Source organism: Amblyraja radiata, chromosome 39 (genome assembly GCF_010909765.2).
Source record: "Amblyraja radiata isolate CabotCenter1 chromosome 39, sAmbRad1.1.pri, whole genome shotgun sequence".
Taxonomy (NCBI): domain Eukaryota; kingdom Metazoa; phylum Chordata; class Chondrichthyes; order Rajiformes; family Rajidae; genus Amblyraja; species Amblyraja radiata.
Genome location: NC_045994.1, coordinates 14,318,992 through 14,336,097, shown reverse-complemented (window position 1 = coordinate 14,336,097; position 17,106 = coordinate 14,318,992). Strand labels below are relative to the sequence as shown.

The 17,106-nt window shown below is 47.1% G+C and overlaps 1 protein-coding gene across 1 annotated transcript in view; it reads left to right on the top strand.

The window, feature by feature from the left end:
• slc4a5 (solute carrier family 4 member 5) overlaps nt 1-17,106 on the top strand; it is a 48,568-nt gene that overhangs the window by 25,425 nt on the left and 6,037 nt on the right. The window contains exons 13-21 of the mRNA XM_033013822.1: nt 125-186; nt 2,143-2,343; nt 3,996-4,109; nt 8,102-8,263; nt 9,560-9,738; nt 11,482-11,554; nt 14,144-14,212; nt 14,389-14,562; nt 16,114-16,278. Coding sequence (XP_032869713.1) covers nt 125-186; nt 2,143-2,343; nt 3,996-4,109; nt 8,102-8,263; nt 9,560-9,738; nt 11,482-11,554; nt 14,144-14,212; nt 14,389-14,562; nt 16,114-16,278 — 1,199 coding nt within the window. The remainder of the gene's footprint in view (nt 1-124; nt 187-2,142; nt 2,344-3,995; nt 4,110-8,101; nt 8,264-9,559; nt 9,739-11,481; nt 11,555-14,143; nt 14,213-14,388; nt 14,563-16,113; nt 16,279-17,106) is intronic.

The window sequence follows — 17,106 nt, the reverse complement described above, 5'->3', positions numbered from 1 at the left end:
GAAGGGCCGAATGGCCTGCACCTATTCTCTATTGTCTATAGAAAGCGAATGGGGTTGGGAAATTTCATATCTATACAGCCGAGATATAGTTCATCAAACTAATGACTGTTTCATTTCCTCGCAGTGAACACAACCTTCTTCAACGCTTCAGATTCGCTGGCGTTTAACAACACTAATATTTATTTGGTAAGTTTGTAGTTCCCATAATTTTTTTCCATTCTCCTATCTTCGGCCCAGCAAGTGTTGTTCTCTTCAGTCACATTCCCAAATGTTTGAGTCCCTCGGTTCCGCAGCAGCGGTAGAGTTGCTGCCTCACTGCGCCAGAGACCCACGTCCGATCCTGACTACAGGCGCTCTCAGTATGGAAGCTTGTACGTTCTCCCCCTTGAGCGCCTGGGTTTTCTCCGGGTGCTCCGGTTTTCTCTCACGTTCCAAAGACGTGCAGGTTTGTAGGTTAATTGGCTTCTGTAAATTGGTAGGATAGAACTCGTGTGTGGGTGATCGCTGGTCAGTGTAGATGGTGGGCCGAAGGGCCTGTTTCCACGCTCCTATCTCCAAACTCAACTGGACAAAAGTTCAAGAGAGTTGTAGATGTAGCCAGTCCATCACCCAGACCAGACTTCCCCACCATTGACTCCATCTACACTTGATTGGAAAAGCAGCCAACATAATCAAAGACTTGTCCCACCCCAGTCATTCCTTCTTCTCCCTGCTCCCTTCCGGCAGAAGGAACAGAAGCTTGTCAGAGCACACCACCAGACTCAGGAGCAACTTCCTCCCCTCTGTTCAGATTCAGATTCAGATTCAATCTTTATGGTCATTGTGCAGTGTACTGTACAGAGACAACGAAATGCAGTTAGCATCTCACCCAGAAGAGCGAACATAGAATAATGAGCAATAAATATATATACGTACATATAGTCGTAGTAGTGCAATTTTTCTGGGGGAAGGAGTATCTGGGGGGGGGGGGGGGGGTGACTGGCAATCACCGAGGTACAGAGTTAAGTAGTGTAACAGTCGCAGGGAAGAAGCTGTTCCTGGACCTGCTGGTCCGGCAACGGAGAGACCTGTAGCCTCTGTTATCAGGCTTATAAACCAACCGATTCACCTCTACCCCATTGCGGACATTGGACTTTGTCTGTGGAACTGGTGCGCTACAATGCTGAGAACTATATCCTGCACTCTGTATCTCCCCTTTGCTCTACCTGTTGTACTTGAGTTGGACTTGATTGTTTTATCTATAATATCTGATCATTATCCATTTCAATCGATTATCCAAATCCATGCTTTGGAAGAGCACTTCCAAGGATAATATGGTTCAACACAACTTTGGAGTCAAATCTAATTATGGGTTGGGTGATGGGTGGGGAGGGATACGAGGCAGGTATATCATCACCTTTTGTTTTTCTTTCTGGTTTGTGCCTTTTTATTTCTCGACGTCTTTCTTATTTCTTTAATTTGCTCACTCTTTGGCAACACCACTTTGGTAGTCTAGGGGTTCAATCCTTGCACATTCCACAATTTAACTTTAGCTAAAAATTAAAATGTACAAACTGTACAATAACTGCATTATGTCATATGCCGCTGCTTATGATTTTGTACACTGCTTCTAATAAGTAAAAAATTTTTTTTTTTTAATTAAAAAAAAAATATTTTCACTGTGTACCTCACGGTACACACGACAATAATACACCTAACCGCAAACCTAAAACAGTTCTGGGAGCCTTCATCCCACCTGTACTGATCCGGTTACCTGATGTTGCATGCCATTACTGTTTGGTTGCTTAGTTAGGAGCAGAGTTCGCAGAGTGGGTCACAGTGGGGTCCAAGAGTCGGTCTGGCAGTCAGCCCCAGTGTGTTCGGTCAGCCGAGCATTAACACTGACTCGAATGTAGACACAAAATGCTGGAGTAACTCAGCGGGACAGGCAGCACCTCTGGAGAGAAGGAATGAGGGAAAGAAGGACTGACATCAATCAGTCTGAAGAAGGGTCTCGACCCGAAATGTTGCCCATTCCGTCTCTCCAGAGATGCTGCCTGCCCTGCTGAGTTACTCCAGCATTTTGTGTCTGCCTTCGGTGCAAACCAGCGTCTGCGGTTCCTTCCTATGCGCTAACACTGACTCTTTCCATTCTGTCCCAAGTACAATGTTGGCAACAACACAGCCCTCGACTGGAGCCAGCTCAGCAAGAAGGAGTGCCTGAAGTACGGTGGCAGCCTGGTTGGCAAGTCCTGCAAGTATGTCCCAGACCTGGCCCTCATGTCCTTCATCCTCTTCTTCGGCACCTACTCTCTGACCACGACCCTCAAAAAGTTCAAGTCCAGTCGTTATTTCCCAACCAAGGTAAGTGGGCCCCACTGGATCGGCAGCCAGCCTCAAGTCCCTTCCTGCTCCAGAGCTTGGTCTATCTGATAGATCTCCAACATCCAACTCCCCATCAGAGAAGTAGGCATTGTTGTTCCATGGTGGCGCAGCGGTAGAGTTGCTACCTTACAGCGCCAGAGACCCGGGTTTGATCCTGACTATGGGTGCTGTCTGTGCAGAGTTTGTACGTTCTCCCCTTGACGGCTGGTCTTTTCTCCACATTCTCTGTTCCCCCCCCCCAGATCCCAAAGACATGCAGGTTTGTAAGTTAATTGGCTTCTGTAAATTATCCCTAATGTTAGTGTATGGGAGATTGCTGGTTGGCATGGACTCAGTGGGCCACAGAGCCTGTTTCCATGCTGTTTCTCCAAGCTAAACTAAAGGGCCTGTCCCACTTCCATGACATTATTCACGACCTCAGCCGAGATTGCCCTTGACTCATACTCGCAGCATGGTCGTCACGAGATCGTAGGAGGTCGTAGCAGGCCATAATGCTAGTCGTAGGTACTCGTGGCATCGAGTAGGTCGGGGCGTTTTTTCAACACAATGAAAAATGTCCACGAGTAAAAAAGGTCGTGAAAGTGGGACAGGCCTTAAACTAAACAACAGGGAGACACAAAAAACTGGAGTAACTAAGTGGGTCCAGGCAGCTTCTCTGGAGAGAAGGAATAGGTGACATTTCAGGACGAGACCTTTCTTCAGACTGAGAGTCGGGGGACAGGGAAACGAGAAATATAGGCAATGATGTAGAGAGATACAGAATAAATTAATTAAAGATATGCAAAAAAGTAACGATGACCAAGGAAATGAACATTTATTGGTTGTGTGCTGGATGATAACGAGTTGTACAGATAATAAAACTCACCGGGACAGCAGACTAAAGATAGACACAAAATGCTGGATTAGACATCATCTCTGGAGAAAAGGAATGGATGATACATAGAATAGTTACATAGAAAATAGGTGCAGAAACTTACAAAATTCTTAAGAGTTTGGACAGGCTAGATGCAGGAAGATTGTTCCCGATGTTGGGGAAGTCCAGACCAAGGGGTCACAGTTTAAGGATAAGGGGGAAATCTTTTGGGACCGAGATGAGGAAAACATTTTTCACACAGAGAGTGGTGAATCTCTGGAATTCTCTGCCACAGAAGGTAGTCGAGGCCAGTTCATTGGCTATATTTAAGAGGGAGTTAGATGTGGCCCTTGTGGCTAAAGGGATCAGGGGGTATGGAGAGAAGGCAGGTACAGGATACTGAGTTGGATGATCAGCCATGATCATATTAAATGGCGGTGCAGGCTCGAAGGGCCGAATGGCCTACTCCTGCACCTATTTTCTATGTTTCTATGTATATTGTCTACTGTCTAAACTAAACTAATCTAAAACTAATCTAAAACTAAAACTAAATCTAATCTGAATTGAACTGAATTGAACTGCATATATTCCTCCGTGCCCTTGTTGAGTTTGTTGTTGTCGCCTCTCTGTTTCTGCTGAGTTAACTCTGCAGGGGTAACAGCCCAGTTCCCCTCACCCCTGTTCCGGCACGTGGCCCACAACAGTGCATGTGTTTGTTCCCTCCCTTGCTTCCTTCCTTCCTTTCCCCATTTCTACTCACCCCTTTGTTTTCCACTAGATCCGGGGCCTGATCACTGACTTTTCCACGGTTATCTCCATCCTTGTGTTCTGTGGGATCGATGCTGCAGTCGGACTGGATACCCCCAAGCTGCATGTCCCCAACAGAATCAAGGTGTGAATAGCGCTTGGCTGCTTCCCATCCCCCCCCCTCCCCCCCTTGTACACCTGCTGCTCTTCACCCTTTAAATCACATCCTTCCCCGCAGGTCTGAGCGATTAGTGCTGCATGGTGTCTCGCTGAAGAAGTAGCCTCTCCATTCTTCTACCCTTCTTTCAGAATCATTTTCAAGCCAAACTTGGCAACTCTCAATGCTCAACTTTACTCCTTAAGTCCAGTATCTCAAGACCATCTGAAAAGCAATGGCTTTCTCTGATACCATGAAACTCATGGTTGGCCTGGAATGGGCAGAGGAAGGGTGCATGGACATCTAACCCAACTATGTATGTCCTGGTAGACACATAAACGCTGGAGTAACTCAGCAGGACGGGCAGCATCTCTGGAGAGAAGGAATGGGTGACCTTTTGGGTCGAGACCGATTCCATCTCTCCAGAGATGCTGCCCATCCCGTTGAGTTACTCCAGCGTTTTGTGTCTATCTTGGGTGTAAACCAACATCTGCAGTTCCTTCCTGCACAGATGATTGATGGTTGGTGTGGACTCGGTGGGCTTGAGGGCCTGTTTCTTAGCTGTATCTCTAAACTCTTCTCCAGTTGGGGAATTTGAATGTGAAAGACATTATTTGAGGTGAAGCACACGTCTTCCCACGAACCACTTGAAAATGTTTATTCTAATGCTCTCCTCTTCTCTTCCCTCATTCATCCAATCCATCATGCCATCATCATTCCATCCATCCATCCTCCATCCATCCAGACCATCCAGCCATCCATCCTCCATCCATCCACCCACCCACCCATCCATCATCATCCATACCATCCAATCCATCCATCCATCCATCGCATCCATCCACCCATTCCTCATCCATCCATCCATCCATCCATCCATCCATACCATACATCCATCCATCCCATCCACCCCATGCCAACCTCCCATCCATCCATCATCATCCGATTCCCATCCATCCATCCATCCATCAATCCATCCATCCATCCATCCATCATCCATCCATCCAGCCATCCACCCCATCCAACCCATCACCAGCCAATCCATCCATCCCATCCACCCTCCTATCCCCATCCAGTCATCCACCAAATCCATCCATCCATCTCCATCCATCCATCCATCCATCCATCCATCCATCCATCCATCCATCCACCCATCCATCCATCCATCCATCCATCCATCCATCCATCCATCCATCCATCCATCCATCCATCCATCCACCCATCCATCCATCCATCCATCCATCCACCCATCCATCCATCCATCCACCCATCCATCCACCCATCCATCCATCCATCCATCCATCCATCCACCCATCCATCCATCCATCCATCCACCCATCCATCCATCCATCCATCCATCCACCCATCCATCCATCCATCCATCCACCCATCCATCCACCCATCCATCCATCCATCCATCCATCCATCCACCCATCCATCCATCCATCCTCCTTTCTTCTTCACTGCCTGTCTCTGGATGATTCCCCAAATCTTGGGTCTTCTCTCTAAGCTCCGCAAACTCATCAGTGACTTTTCTATCTTCGCGACTATTCTGATATTTGTTGGGATTGATATGCTTTTTGGACTCAACACACCAAAGCTCCAAGTGCCGACGGAACTGAAGGTAAAATCCACAGCATTTTCACTTTGCCGTTGCAAGGTGGTAAATTAAAGTCATTAGCTAACTTTGAATGTTGTACTGGATGATGGATCAGCAAATGGTCTCTCAGATCATGAGACAAATGTAGAGGCTGATCTTTGTTTTGTGTTGGTTATAATGATCCAACTTCCGTTTGCAATCTGTTTGTCGGTGAAGGAGAAAGTTGGTGCCCCATGGTAAGAATTTATAATGAGCGGCACGGAGGCACAGCGGTAGAGATGCTGCCTTACAGTGCCAGAGACCTGAGAGCAATCCTGACTACAGGTGCTGTCTCTACGGAGTTTGTACATTCTCCCTGTGACCGCGTGGGATTTCTCCGGGTGCTCCGGTTTCCTCCCACACTCCAAAGACATGGAGGTTTGTAGGTGAATTGGCTTCTGTAAGTTATAAATTGTCCCTAGTGTGCTCGTGTACGGGACGATCGCTGGTCGGCGCGGGACTCAGTGGGATAAGGGCCTGTTTCCACGCTATATCTCTAAAGGGTTGGGGGTGGGAAGATTGCAACCTTCACGTGGTCCGCCCTGTTTCGACGAATGCAATCAACCCTGCGTGCACAATCAAATAAGATCAAAACTAACAAGTTGTCCAACAACTTTAGGCTGTGCATGCCTTACGCAAGAAGAAGATCGCTAAAGGATAAAGTCGAAAGGGCAACCTAAACTGCACAATCCACTGGTTTGGGTCAGAAACCAGTCAAGTCTCAAGGGTGCCATACCTAGGTTAATCTGTCCTCCAGATTAAACGTCCGTTTTTTGTCTGGATTATATTTTGAGGACAATCCATTTTCAGGGGAGAAAATCATTTAATTATTTTTACGATAGTTCTTGCTGATAAACCATAGCCATCGTTCGACTCTTGTGTGAATGCTGGGAAGTTTTAAATTAATAAGGGATGACGTGACCTCAAGATACTGATCAGGTCACATGTGAGGCTTATGGGAGAAGGGAAATAAAACAGTATAGTGGCCACCAAATTAAAGAAATGAGAAAAAAAAAGTGTATTGTGTTTAGTTTCTTAATTTGAATATATTGTGTAGAGAAATGGCCAAACTAAGTGGCTAGTTGGGAAGATCCTTTTCTCTCATCCATTCTATGGCACAAGAATAGGACGGCTGGTAGATCCGCTGCCTCACAGTGCAGGTTCAATCCTGACCTTGGGTGCTGTTTGTGTGGAGTTTTCACGTCCTCTCTCCTTGACCGCGTGGGTTTCATCCGGTGCTCCACATCCCGAGGACGCGTGGAATTGTAGGTTGATTGGCCCTCTGAAAACTGCCCCTGGGTCCATCCTGACTGTAGGTGCTGTCTGTGCGGAGTTTGCACGTTCTCCCTGTGACCTGCGTGGGTTTTGTCCGGGTGCTCCAGTTTCCCCCGATCCCAAAGACGTGCAGGTTTGTAGGTGAATTGGCTTCTGTAAATTGTTCCCAGTGTGCGTGGGATAGTGTTCGTGTGCGGGGGGGCCCTAGGGAGTGGACGAGAGGGTAGGACAACTTAGAACTGGTGTGAACGGTGATTGGTGGTCAACACGGAATCAATGGGCCGAAGGGCCTGCTTCCACGCTGTATCTCTAAACTAAAACAGGGTCCATTGTCATGTGATAGGAGTAGAAGTAGGCCATTCGGCCCATCAAATCCACTCCGCCATTCGATCATGGCTGATCTATCTCTCTCTACTAACCCTAACCCCATTCTCCTGCCTTCTCCCCATAAACTCTGACACCCATACTAATCAAGAATCTATCTATCTCTGCCTTTAATATATCCACTGACTTGGCCTCCACAGCCTCTGTGGCAAAGAATTCCACAGATTCACCAACCTCTGTCTAAAGAAATTTCTCCTCATCTCCTTCCTAAAAGAATGTCTTTTAATCCTGAGGCTGTGACCTCTAGTCCGAGACTCTCCCACTAGTGGAAACATCCTCTCCACATCCACTCTATCCAAGCGTTTCACTATTCTGCATGTTTCCATGAGGTCCCCCCTCATTCATCTAAACTCCAGCGAGCAGAGGCCCAGTGCCGACAAACGCTCATCATAGGTTGGAGTTAATGGACTCATTCCCGGGATCATTCGTGTAAAACCTCCTCTGGACCCTCTCCAGAGCCAGCACATCCCTCCTCGAATATGGTGCCCAAAATTGCTCACAATATTCCAAACGCCCGTACCTACCAGGAATCTATCTATCTCTGCCTTTAATATATCCATTGACTTGGCCTCCACAGCCGTCTGTGGCGAAGAGTTCCCTGCCATTGTTCTGCAAGCGTGCTGTGGTCAGCTCTGAGTGGCATGCAGACTAACGGAATGTCCATCTCTTTCACCCTCCCCTGTAGCCGACACGGGCGGACAGAGGGTGGTTTGTTGTTCCCTTCGGGAAAAACCCCTGGTGGGTCTACCTGGCCAGCGCTCTGCCAGCTCTCCTCGTCACCATCCTCATCTTCATGGACCAACAGATCACCGGAGTGATTATAAACAGGAAGGAGAACAAGCTGAGGGTAGGTCACAGGTCACAGGTCACCGTCTCCGCACCCTGACCTGCCTCGTCTCCGTAGCAACTGCTGGTAAAGGCGGTGAACATCTAGCCCCTCAGTAACATACCTAAAGGTCATAAGGTAGACACAAAATACTGGAGTAGCTCAGCGGGACAGGCAGCATCTCTGTAGGGAAGGAATGGGTGACGTTTCGGGTCGGGACACAGTCTGAAGAAGGATCTCGACCCGAAACGTCACCAATTCCTTCGCTCCATAGATAGAAACATAGAAAATAGGTGCAGGAGTAGGCCATTCGGCCCTTCGAGCCTGCACCGCCATTCAATATGATCATGGCTGATCATCCAACTCGGTATCCCATCCCTGCCTTCTCTCCATACCCCCTGATCCCTTTAGCCACAAAGGCCACATCTAACTCCCTCTTAAATATAGCCAATGAACTGTGGCCTCAACTACCTTCTGTGGCAGAGAATTCCACAGATTCACCACTCTCTGTGTGAAAAATGTTTTTCTCATCTCGGTCCTAAAAGACTTCCCCCTTATCCTTAAACTGCGTGACCCCTTGTCCTGGACTTCCCCAACATCGGGAACAATCTTCCTGCATCTAGCCTGTCCAACCCCTTAAGAATTTTGTAAGTTTCTATAAGATCCCCCCTCAATCTTGTAAATTCTAGCGAGTACAAGCCGAGTCTATCCAGTCTTTCTTCATGTGAAAGTCCTGACATCCCTGTCAATCTGACCGTTAAACTTAAACGTAGATGCTGCCTCACCCGCTGAGTTTCTCCAGCATTTTTGTCTACCATCAGGTCTTTTACAAGAGGCATGGCTTAGAGTTATAATAATAATGATGGATGGGATTTATATAGCGCCTTTCTAATACTCAAGGCGCCTTACATCGCATTATTCATTCACTCCTCAGTCACACTCGGTGGTGGTAAGCTACTTCTGTAGCCACAGCTGCCCTGGGGCAGACTGACGGAAGCGTGGCTGCCAATCTGCGGCTACGGCCCCTCCGACCACCACCAATCACTCACACACATTCACACACATTCACACACAGGCAAAGGTGGGTGAAGTGTCTTGCCCAAGGACACAACGACAGTATGCACTCCAAGCGGGATTCGAACCGGCTACCTTCCGGTTGCCAGCCGAACACTTAGCCCATTGTGCCATCTGCCGTCCCAAGAGTTAGTGCTCAGACCCTCTAGTCCTGGCAACATCCTCGTTAATGGTATTTGTGTTGAAGATGTGCAGGAGCGGATTGGCATTTGGGTTGACGATGTTCCTCCACTTGTACTCCAGAAAGGCGCTGGTTACCACCTGGACCTGTTCTGGGTTGGTCTGCTGATGGGCGTCTGCTCCTTCATGGGGCTGCCCTGGTACGTGGCGGCCACCGTGATTTCCATCGCCCACATTGACGGTCTGAAAATGGAAACCGAAACCAGCGCGCCCGGAGAGCAGCCGCAGTTTCTCGGGGTGAGGTAGGTGCGCGCGACACCGCCGGACGTACATGTCTTCGCTTGCACAGCAAGATAACAACATCCTGTTCCCTTTGTCATTGTTACTTTTTTGCACACCTTTCATTCATTTGTTCAAAGTCTCTCTATATCATGTGATACTCCAGCACTTTGTCTTTTTTTAAAACCGGTGTCTGCAGTTGTCTATCAGTCTGAAGAAGGGTTTCGGCCCGAAACGTTGCCTATTTCCTTCGCTCCATAGATGCTGCCGCACCCGCTGAGTTCCTCCAGCACTTTTGTCTACCTTCTGCAGTTCATATGGTCATAGTGATGGTAGCAGAATGTGGCCATTCGGCCCATCAAGTCTACTCTGCCATTCAATCATGTCTGATCTATCTCGCCCTCCTAACCCCATTCTCCTGCCTTCTCCCCATAACCCTTGACACCCGTACTAATCAAGAATCTCTCCATCTCCGCTTTAAAAATATCCATTGACTTGGTCTCCACAGCCTTCTGTGGCTAAGAATTCCACAGATTCACCACCCACTGACTGAAGAATTTCCTCCTCATCTCCTTCTTAAAGGACCATCCTTAATCCTGAGGCTTTGACCTCTAGTCCTAGACTCTCCCACTAGTGGAAACATCCTCTCCACATCCACTCTATCCAAGCCTTTCACTATTCGATAAGTTTCAATGTGTTCCCCCCTCATCCTTCTAACCTCCAGACCCAGTGCCATCAAACGCCCATCATATATCACCATCTATATCCCTTGTTTCCCTTACCCCTGAGTCTGAAGAAGGGTCACGAACCAAAACATTACCCATTCCTTTTCTCCTGAGATGTTGTCTGACCCACTGAGTTACTCCAGCGTTTTGCATTTATCTTCGGTTTAAACCAGCATCTGCAGTTCCTTCCTACACAACACAAGTCCTGGGTTTGACATCATCAACTTGACAAATGACCATAGGAGTAACGGCCAGTCTAACTGTTAGAGTTTGCAAATATACTTTATACTTGACTATAGTGACACACCGTGGAAACAAGCCCTCTGGCCCACCGAGTCCGCATCGACCAGCGATCACCTCGTTCACCAGCACTAACCTACACACTAGAGACAATTTACAATTTGGAGGTCAATCAACCTACGTTTTTGGAATCTGGGAAGAAACCAGAGTACCCGGAGAAAACCCACGCAGTCACTCGGAGAACGTACAAACTCTGTACGGAAAGCACCGGGACAGTCCAATCCAATCCAACTTTATTTGTTAAGCACATTAAAACAACCAATGTTGACCAAAGTGCTGTGCAGAAGAATAAACAAGACATCATAAACAGACAACATAACAGAACATAATATAGCAGCTCACATAAGGCGCATAAATTACATATGAAATACAACAATAAATTAAAAGACATAAAACATGAGTAAAAATAATAGCCACGCAATAAAAACAATCAAAATAAGAAATTAAATCAAGTAAATAAAGTCGACAGTGATGGCTGTTCATGTGTTCCAGGAGCAGAATTCGACCGATCAGCCCATCAAGTCTACTCTGCCATGGCTGATCTACCTTTCCCTCTCAACCCCATTCTTTTCCCTTCTCCCCATAACCCCTGACACCCGTACTAACCCACACTAACCCATCAAGGGCTGAGGGCCTGTTTCTGTGCTGTATCTCTCTCTGGTTTCTGTGATGCTAAGGTAGGTTTATCGAGCAACTTTCATTTATTCGAATGACTTCTGAATGTCTATTTTCCTTCCCCAGGGAACAAAGATTTACCGGCCTTGTTGTCTTCATTCTCACGGGAGTCTCCGTCTTCCTCGCTCCAGTTCTGAAGGTCAGATTTCCGGCTAATTAGCAACAATCCTGATTAGATTTCTTGATTAGTACGGGTGTCAGAGGTTATGGGGGGGAAGGCAGGAGAATGTGTTTAGGAGGGAGAGATAGACCAGCCATGTTTGAATGGCGGAGTAGACTTGACTTGGCCTCCACAGCCTTCTGTGGCAAAGAGATTCACCACCCTCTGACTGAAGAATTTCCTCCTCATTTCCTTCTTAAAGGAACATCCTTAATTCTGAGGCTGTGACCTCTAGTCCTAGACTCTCCCACGAGTGGAAACATCCTCTCCGCATCCACTCTATCCAAGCCTAAGTGTAGACTAATTCTACTCCTATCACTTAGATACATAGATACATAGAAAATAGGTGCAGGAGTAGGCCATTCGGCCCTTCGAGCCTGCACTGCCATTCAATATGATCATGGCTGATCATCCAACTCAGTATCCCGTACCTGCCTTCTCTCCATACCCCCTGATCCCTTTAGCCACAAGGGCCACATCTAACTCCCTCTTAAATATAGCCAATGAACTGGCCTCAACTACCCTCTGTGGCAGAGAGTTCCAGAGATTCACCACTCTCTGTGTGAAAAAGTTTCTTCTCATCTCGGTCCTAAAGGATTTCCCCCTTATCCTTAAGCTGTGACCCCTTGTCCTGGACTTCCCCAACATCGGGAACAATTTTCCTGCATCTAGCCTGTCTAACCCCATAAGAATTTTGTACGTTTCTATAAGATCCCCTCTCAATCTCCTAAATTCTAGCGAGTATAAGCCAAGTCTATCCAGTCTTTCTTCATATATCACTTAGGACCTTAATCCCTTTGTTGGAAACTTCAGAATCTCGCTGCCTTTAACAGGAAGGAAGTTCACCCTAATGCCCCTGTCCCACTTAGAAAACCCGGAGGTTTTTGTCAGTCTCCCTACCTGCTTCCACTACCTGCAACCTCCGGCAACCACCTGCAACCTCCGGGAACCGCACGGAAACCTTGGGTGGGGCGCAAAGTCTCCAGCGGTTTCCGTTCAGGTTTCCTAAGTGGGACAGGGGCATTACTTTCAAAGATATTTTGCACTTGGGTGCATGTTAGGGTGGCACGGTGGCACAGCTGTAGAGTTGCTGCCTGACAGCGCCAGAGACACGGGTTCGATCCTGACCATGGGTGCTGTCCGTATGGAGTTTGTACATTCTCCCCGTAACCTCGTGGGCTTTCTCCGGGTGCTCCGGTTTCCTCCCACTTTGCAAAGACGTGCAGATTTGTAGGTTAATTGGCTCGGTAAATGTAAAAATTGTCCCTAGTGGGTATAGGAGAGCGTTAATATGCGGGGATCGCTGGTCGTCACGGACCCGGTGGGCCGAAAGGGGCTGTTTCCGCGCTGTATCTCTAAACTAAATATGCAGATTTGTTGGTTAATTGGCTTTTGTAAATTGTGAAATGTCCCTAGTGTGTAGGGCTCTTAAAGTTAGCGGAGTCAGGGGATATGGGGAGAAGGCAGGAATGGGGTACTGTTTGGGGACCTTATTCTTGCGTATGGCGTGCACAGCCTAAAGTTCTAGGTCAACTTGTTCTATTTGATCTATTTGTTTGTGCATCTCGGGTTGATTGCATTAGTCGAAACAGGGTGGACCACGTGAAGGTTGCAATCTCCCACCCCACTGATTGGGGATGATCAGCCATGATCGCATTGAATGGCGGTGCTGGCACGAAGGGCCTACTCCTGCACCTGTTGTCTATTGTCTATTGATAGTGCTAGTGTACAAGGTGATCGCTGGTCAGCTGAGCAGAAGGGCTTGTTTCCACGCTGTATCTCTAATGGCTAAAGTTTACTTTGTGATGTTACTTTGTGTTGCCCTGAGACCATAAGTCACACAATTGATGGAGGTTCTTCATCAGCCCTGAAGATGCTGGCTAGCACCTTAAACACAGTGGATGAGGTGAGACTTGTGGAACTCAAGTACTGTGGGATCGGTGGTGTATCATCATCCTTTTTATTGTCATCTTGCAAAGCAACAGCTGTCCAGTGCAAAATGAGAAGACGTTTCCCAGGGAATACCGGAGCATCGCACATAAAAACGCATAAATAAAAACAATCCAGTTCCTGATAAAAAACAGTACGAATAGTTTTAAAAACAGGTAAAAAAAGCAACATTAAAATACAAGTTAAAAAAAAAAAATCTCTTTGTAGCTACTCAGAAGGGTCTTAAACTAACTTAGCAAGAGCAGGAACGAACGTCTGTTGTACAGCAATATATTCATGGCTTCCTTTGTGCCTTCCTCCACAGTGCTACCCACTGTGGGGGGATGATTTTTTTGTCTAATTGTAGTCTTGTAGGTCTGTGTCCAAGATGGCTGCCGTGAAGAGAGAGTGGACGCTGGCGCGCTTTGGCTGCCGCTGCTCTCTCTTCACACTGTGTTTTTGATTTTCTGTTTTTGGATTGAATCCTGTTTTTAATTTGTGTCTCTGTGATGTCTTTATTACTTGTTATATTCCGATTATATGTTATTCCGATATACTATGTAAGGTGTCCTTGAGATGTTTGAAAGGCGCCCATTAAATAAAATTTATTATTATTATTATTCCTTTGTTTATCCCCAGTACATTCCAATGGCCGTACTTTATGGAGTCTTCCTTTACATGGGCGTGGCCTCATTAAATGGTATTCAGGTATGTTGGTCCTTACTTTGTCATTATCTATTTCTTTCTTTGTCCTTAGACGCCTGTTATTTTAGCTCCCCCCCCCCTTTCTCACGTTGACGTGTTCAGCATAGTCCTTCATGTCTGCTTCAAGTTCTCGTTTACATCTTTAAATCTGTGCTCTGTGTCCGTGCCGACCTATACAGTTTTGGGATCGATGCAAACTCTTCCTCATGCCATCGAAGCACCAGCCTGATTACATCTACCTACGCCACGTGCCCCTTCGACGGGTCCACCTATTCACCTTGGTACAAGTCATCTGCCTATCTGTCCTCTGGATCTTAAAGTCCACTGTGGCTGCCATCATTTTCCCCATTATGGTAAGACATGTCAATACTTTGTAGCCATTCATGAGGGCAGTAGACTTCATATCAATCAACAACCTACATTTATTATGTTAGATGGTGAGTTAGATAGAGCTCTAGGGGCTAGTGGAATCAAGGGATATGGGGAGAAGGCAGGCACGGTTTATTGATTGGGGACGATCAGCCATGATCACAGCGGTGCTGGCTCAAAGGGCCGAATGGCCTCCTCCAGCACCTATTTTCTATGTTTCTATGTGTAGGAAGGAACTGCAGATGCTGGTTTAGATCGAAGAGAGACATGAAATGCTGGAGTAACTCAGCGGGACAGGCAGCATCTCTGGAGAGAAGGAATGGGTGACGTTTCTTCAGATTGAAGATGGGACTCGACCCGAAACGTCACCCATTCCTTCTCTCCAGAGATTCTGCCGACCTACATTTATTAAGGAGCTGTATTGGAAAATGTCTCAAATGTGCATCAGACACTCATGGGGATAAGTACTAGGGGGCTGAGGGGTGATCTTACAGAGGTGTACAAAATCATGTATAGGGTGAATGCACAGGGCCTTTTACCCTGGGTGGGCTTGCACCTTTCCACACAGAGGGTGGTGGGTGTATGGAACGAGCTGCCAGAGAAGGTATCTGAGGCTGGAACTATAACAACATTTAAAAGATGCTTGCACAGGTGTATGGATAGGATAGGTTTGGAGGGTTATATGCCAATCACGGGCAGGTGGGACTAGTGTAAATGGGGCATGTTGGGCAGTGTGGGCAAGTTGGGCTGAAGGGCCTGTTTCCACACCATATGACTCCAGGACTCAATGAGGTACATGGATAGGAAAAGTTTAGAGAGATATGGACCAAACACGGGCAGGTGGGACCACCGTAGATGGGGCATCTTGGTTGGTGTGGGTTTTGGGCCGAAGGGCCTGTTTCAATGCTGTACAATGCTCTGCCTCTCTGACGAGTTCTAAGGGTTTCTCTAAAGGGCCTGTCCCACTGTAAGAGGTAATTCAAGAGTTCTCCCGAGGTACGTCGGAGCTCGGGACGTCTCTTAGCGGCTCGCTGCGCTAACGGCTGGTACTCGGGAAACGCGGTAAGCTCGTGAAGACTGGCGAAGATTTTTCAACGTGTTGAAAAATGTCCACGAGAGCCCCGAGTACCTACGAGCGGCTATTACCGTAATTCTCCGAGTTCGAATCAGGGGCAACTCGGGAGAACTCTTGAATTACCTCCTACAGTGGGACAGGCTTAATTCTGTCTCTTAGAACTTGTCAGAGAGTTAGAGCATCGTACAGCACAGAAACAGGCCCTTCGGCCCAACGCCCACGCCAACCAAGATGCCCCATCTACGGTGGTCCCACCTGCCCATGTTTGGTCCATATCTCTCTAAACTTTTCCTATCCATGTACCTCATTGAGTCCTGGAGTCATATAGTGTCGAAACAGGCCTGGTTCATTCTTTAATGAGGAAGGAATAGGATTGCGGGTTGGTTTGCTCTAGCGAGGGCAGCGTTGTTGGACATTGTCCATCGGCAAGGTCTCACCCCGACTCCCGCTCGTGCGCTAGATCCTTGCGCTCATCCTCGTGCGGAAGATGCTGGATCTAGTCTTCACCCAGCACGACCTGGCCTGGTTGGACGACATCCTCCCGGAGAAAGACAAGAAGAAAGAGGAAGACAAGAAGAAGAAAAAGGTGAAGAGTAAAGACCAGGACAGAAACAGCGTTGATGAGGTGAGCAACTAACGGAGGGAGAATGGCGTCCAGTTTATTGATACTCTAATCTTTTCAATCTTCTGGTGGATCTAAAACTGTGCGGTGTCTGCCCAATGATTCAATATAACCATATAACAATTACAGCATGGAAACAGGCCATCTCAGCCCTTCTAGTCCGTGCCGAACACTTACCCTCCCCTAGTCCCATCTACCTGCACTCAGACCATAACCCTCCATTCCTTTCCCGTCCATATACCTATCCAATTTATTTTTAAATGATAAAATCGGACCTGCCTCCACCACTTCCACTGGAAGCTCATTCCACACAGCTACTACTCTCTGAGTAAAGAATTCCCCCTCATGTTACCCCTAAACTTCTGTCCCTTAATTCTCAAATCATATCCTCTTGTTTAAATCTTCCCTACTCTCAATAGAAAAAGCTTATCCACGTCAACTCTGTCTATACCTCTCATAATTTTAAAGACCTCTATCAAGTCCCCCCCCCCTTAACCTTCTGCGCTCCAAAGAATAAAGATCTATCTTGTTCAATATCTTACCAACGCATCTAAAATTGCAGTCACGCTGGCACAGTAGTAGGGTTGCTGCATTAATTATAATAATACCAATAATAATAATAATACATTTTATTTATGGGAGCCTCTCGGGACTCTCAGGGACACCTTACAGATTATAACAAGCAAATTACAAACATTTTAACAAAATGAAACAAAGAATAAGTAGTAGGGACATCAACAATACACAATTACATCGCTGGAGACCCGGCTTGGATCCTGACTACGGGTGCTGTCTGTACGGAGTTTGTGCGCTAACATTTACATTAATAGG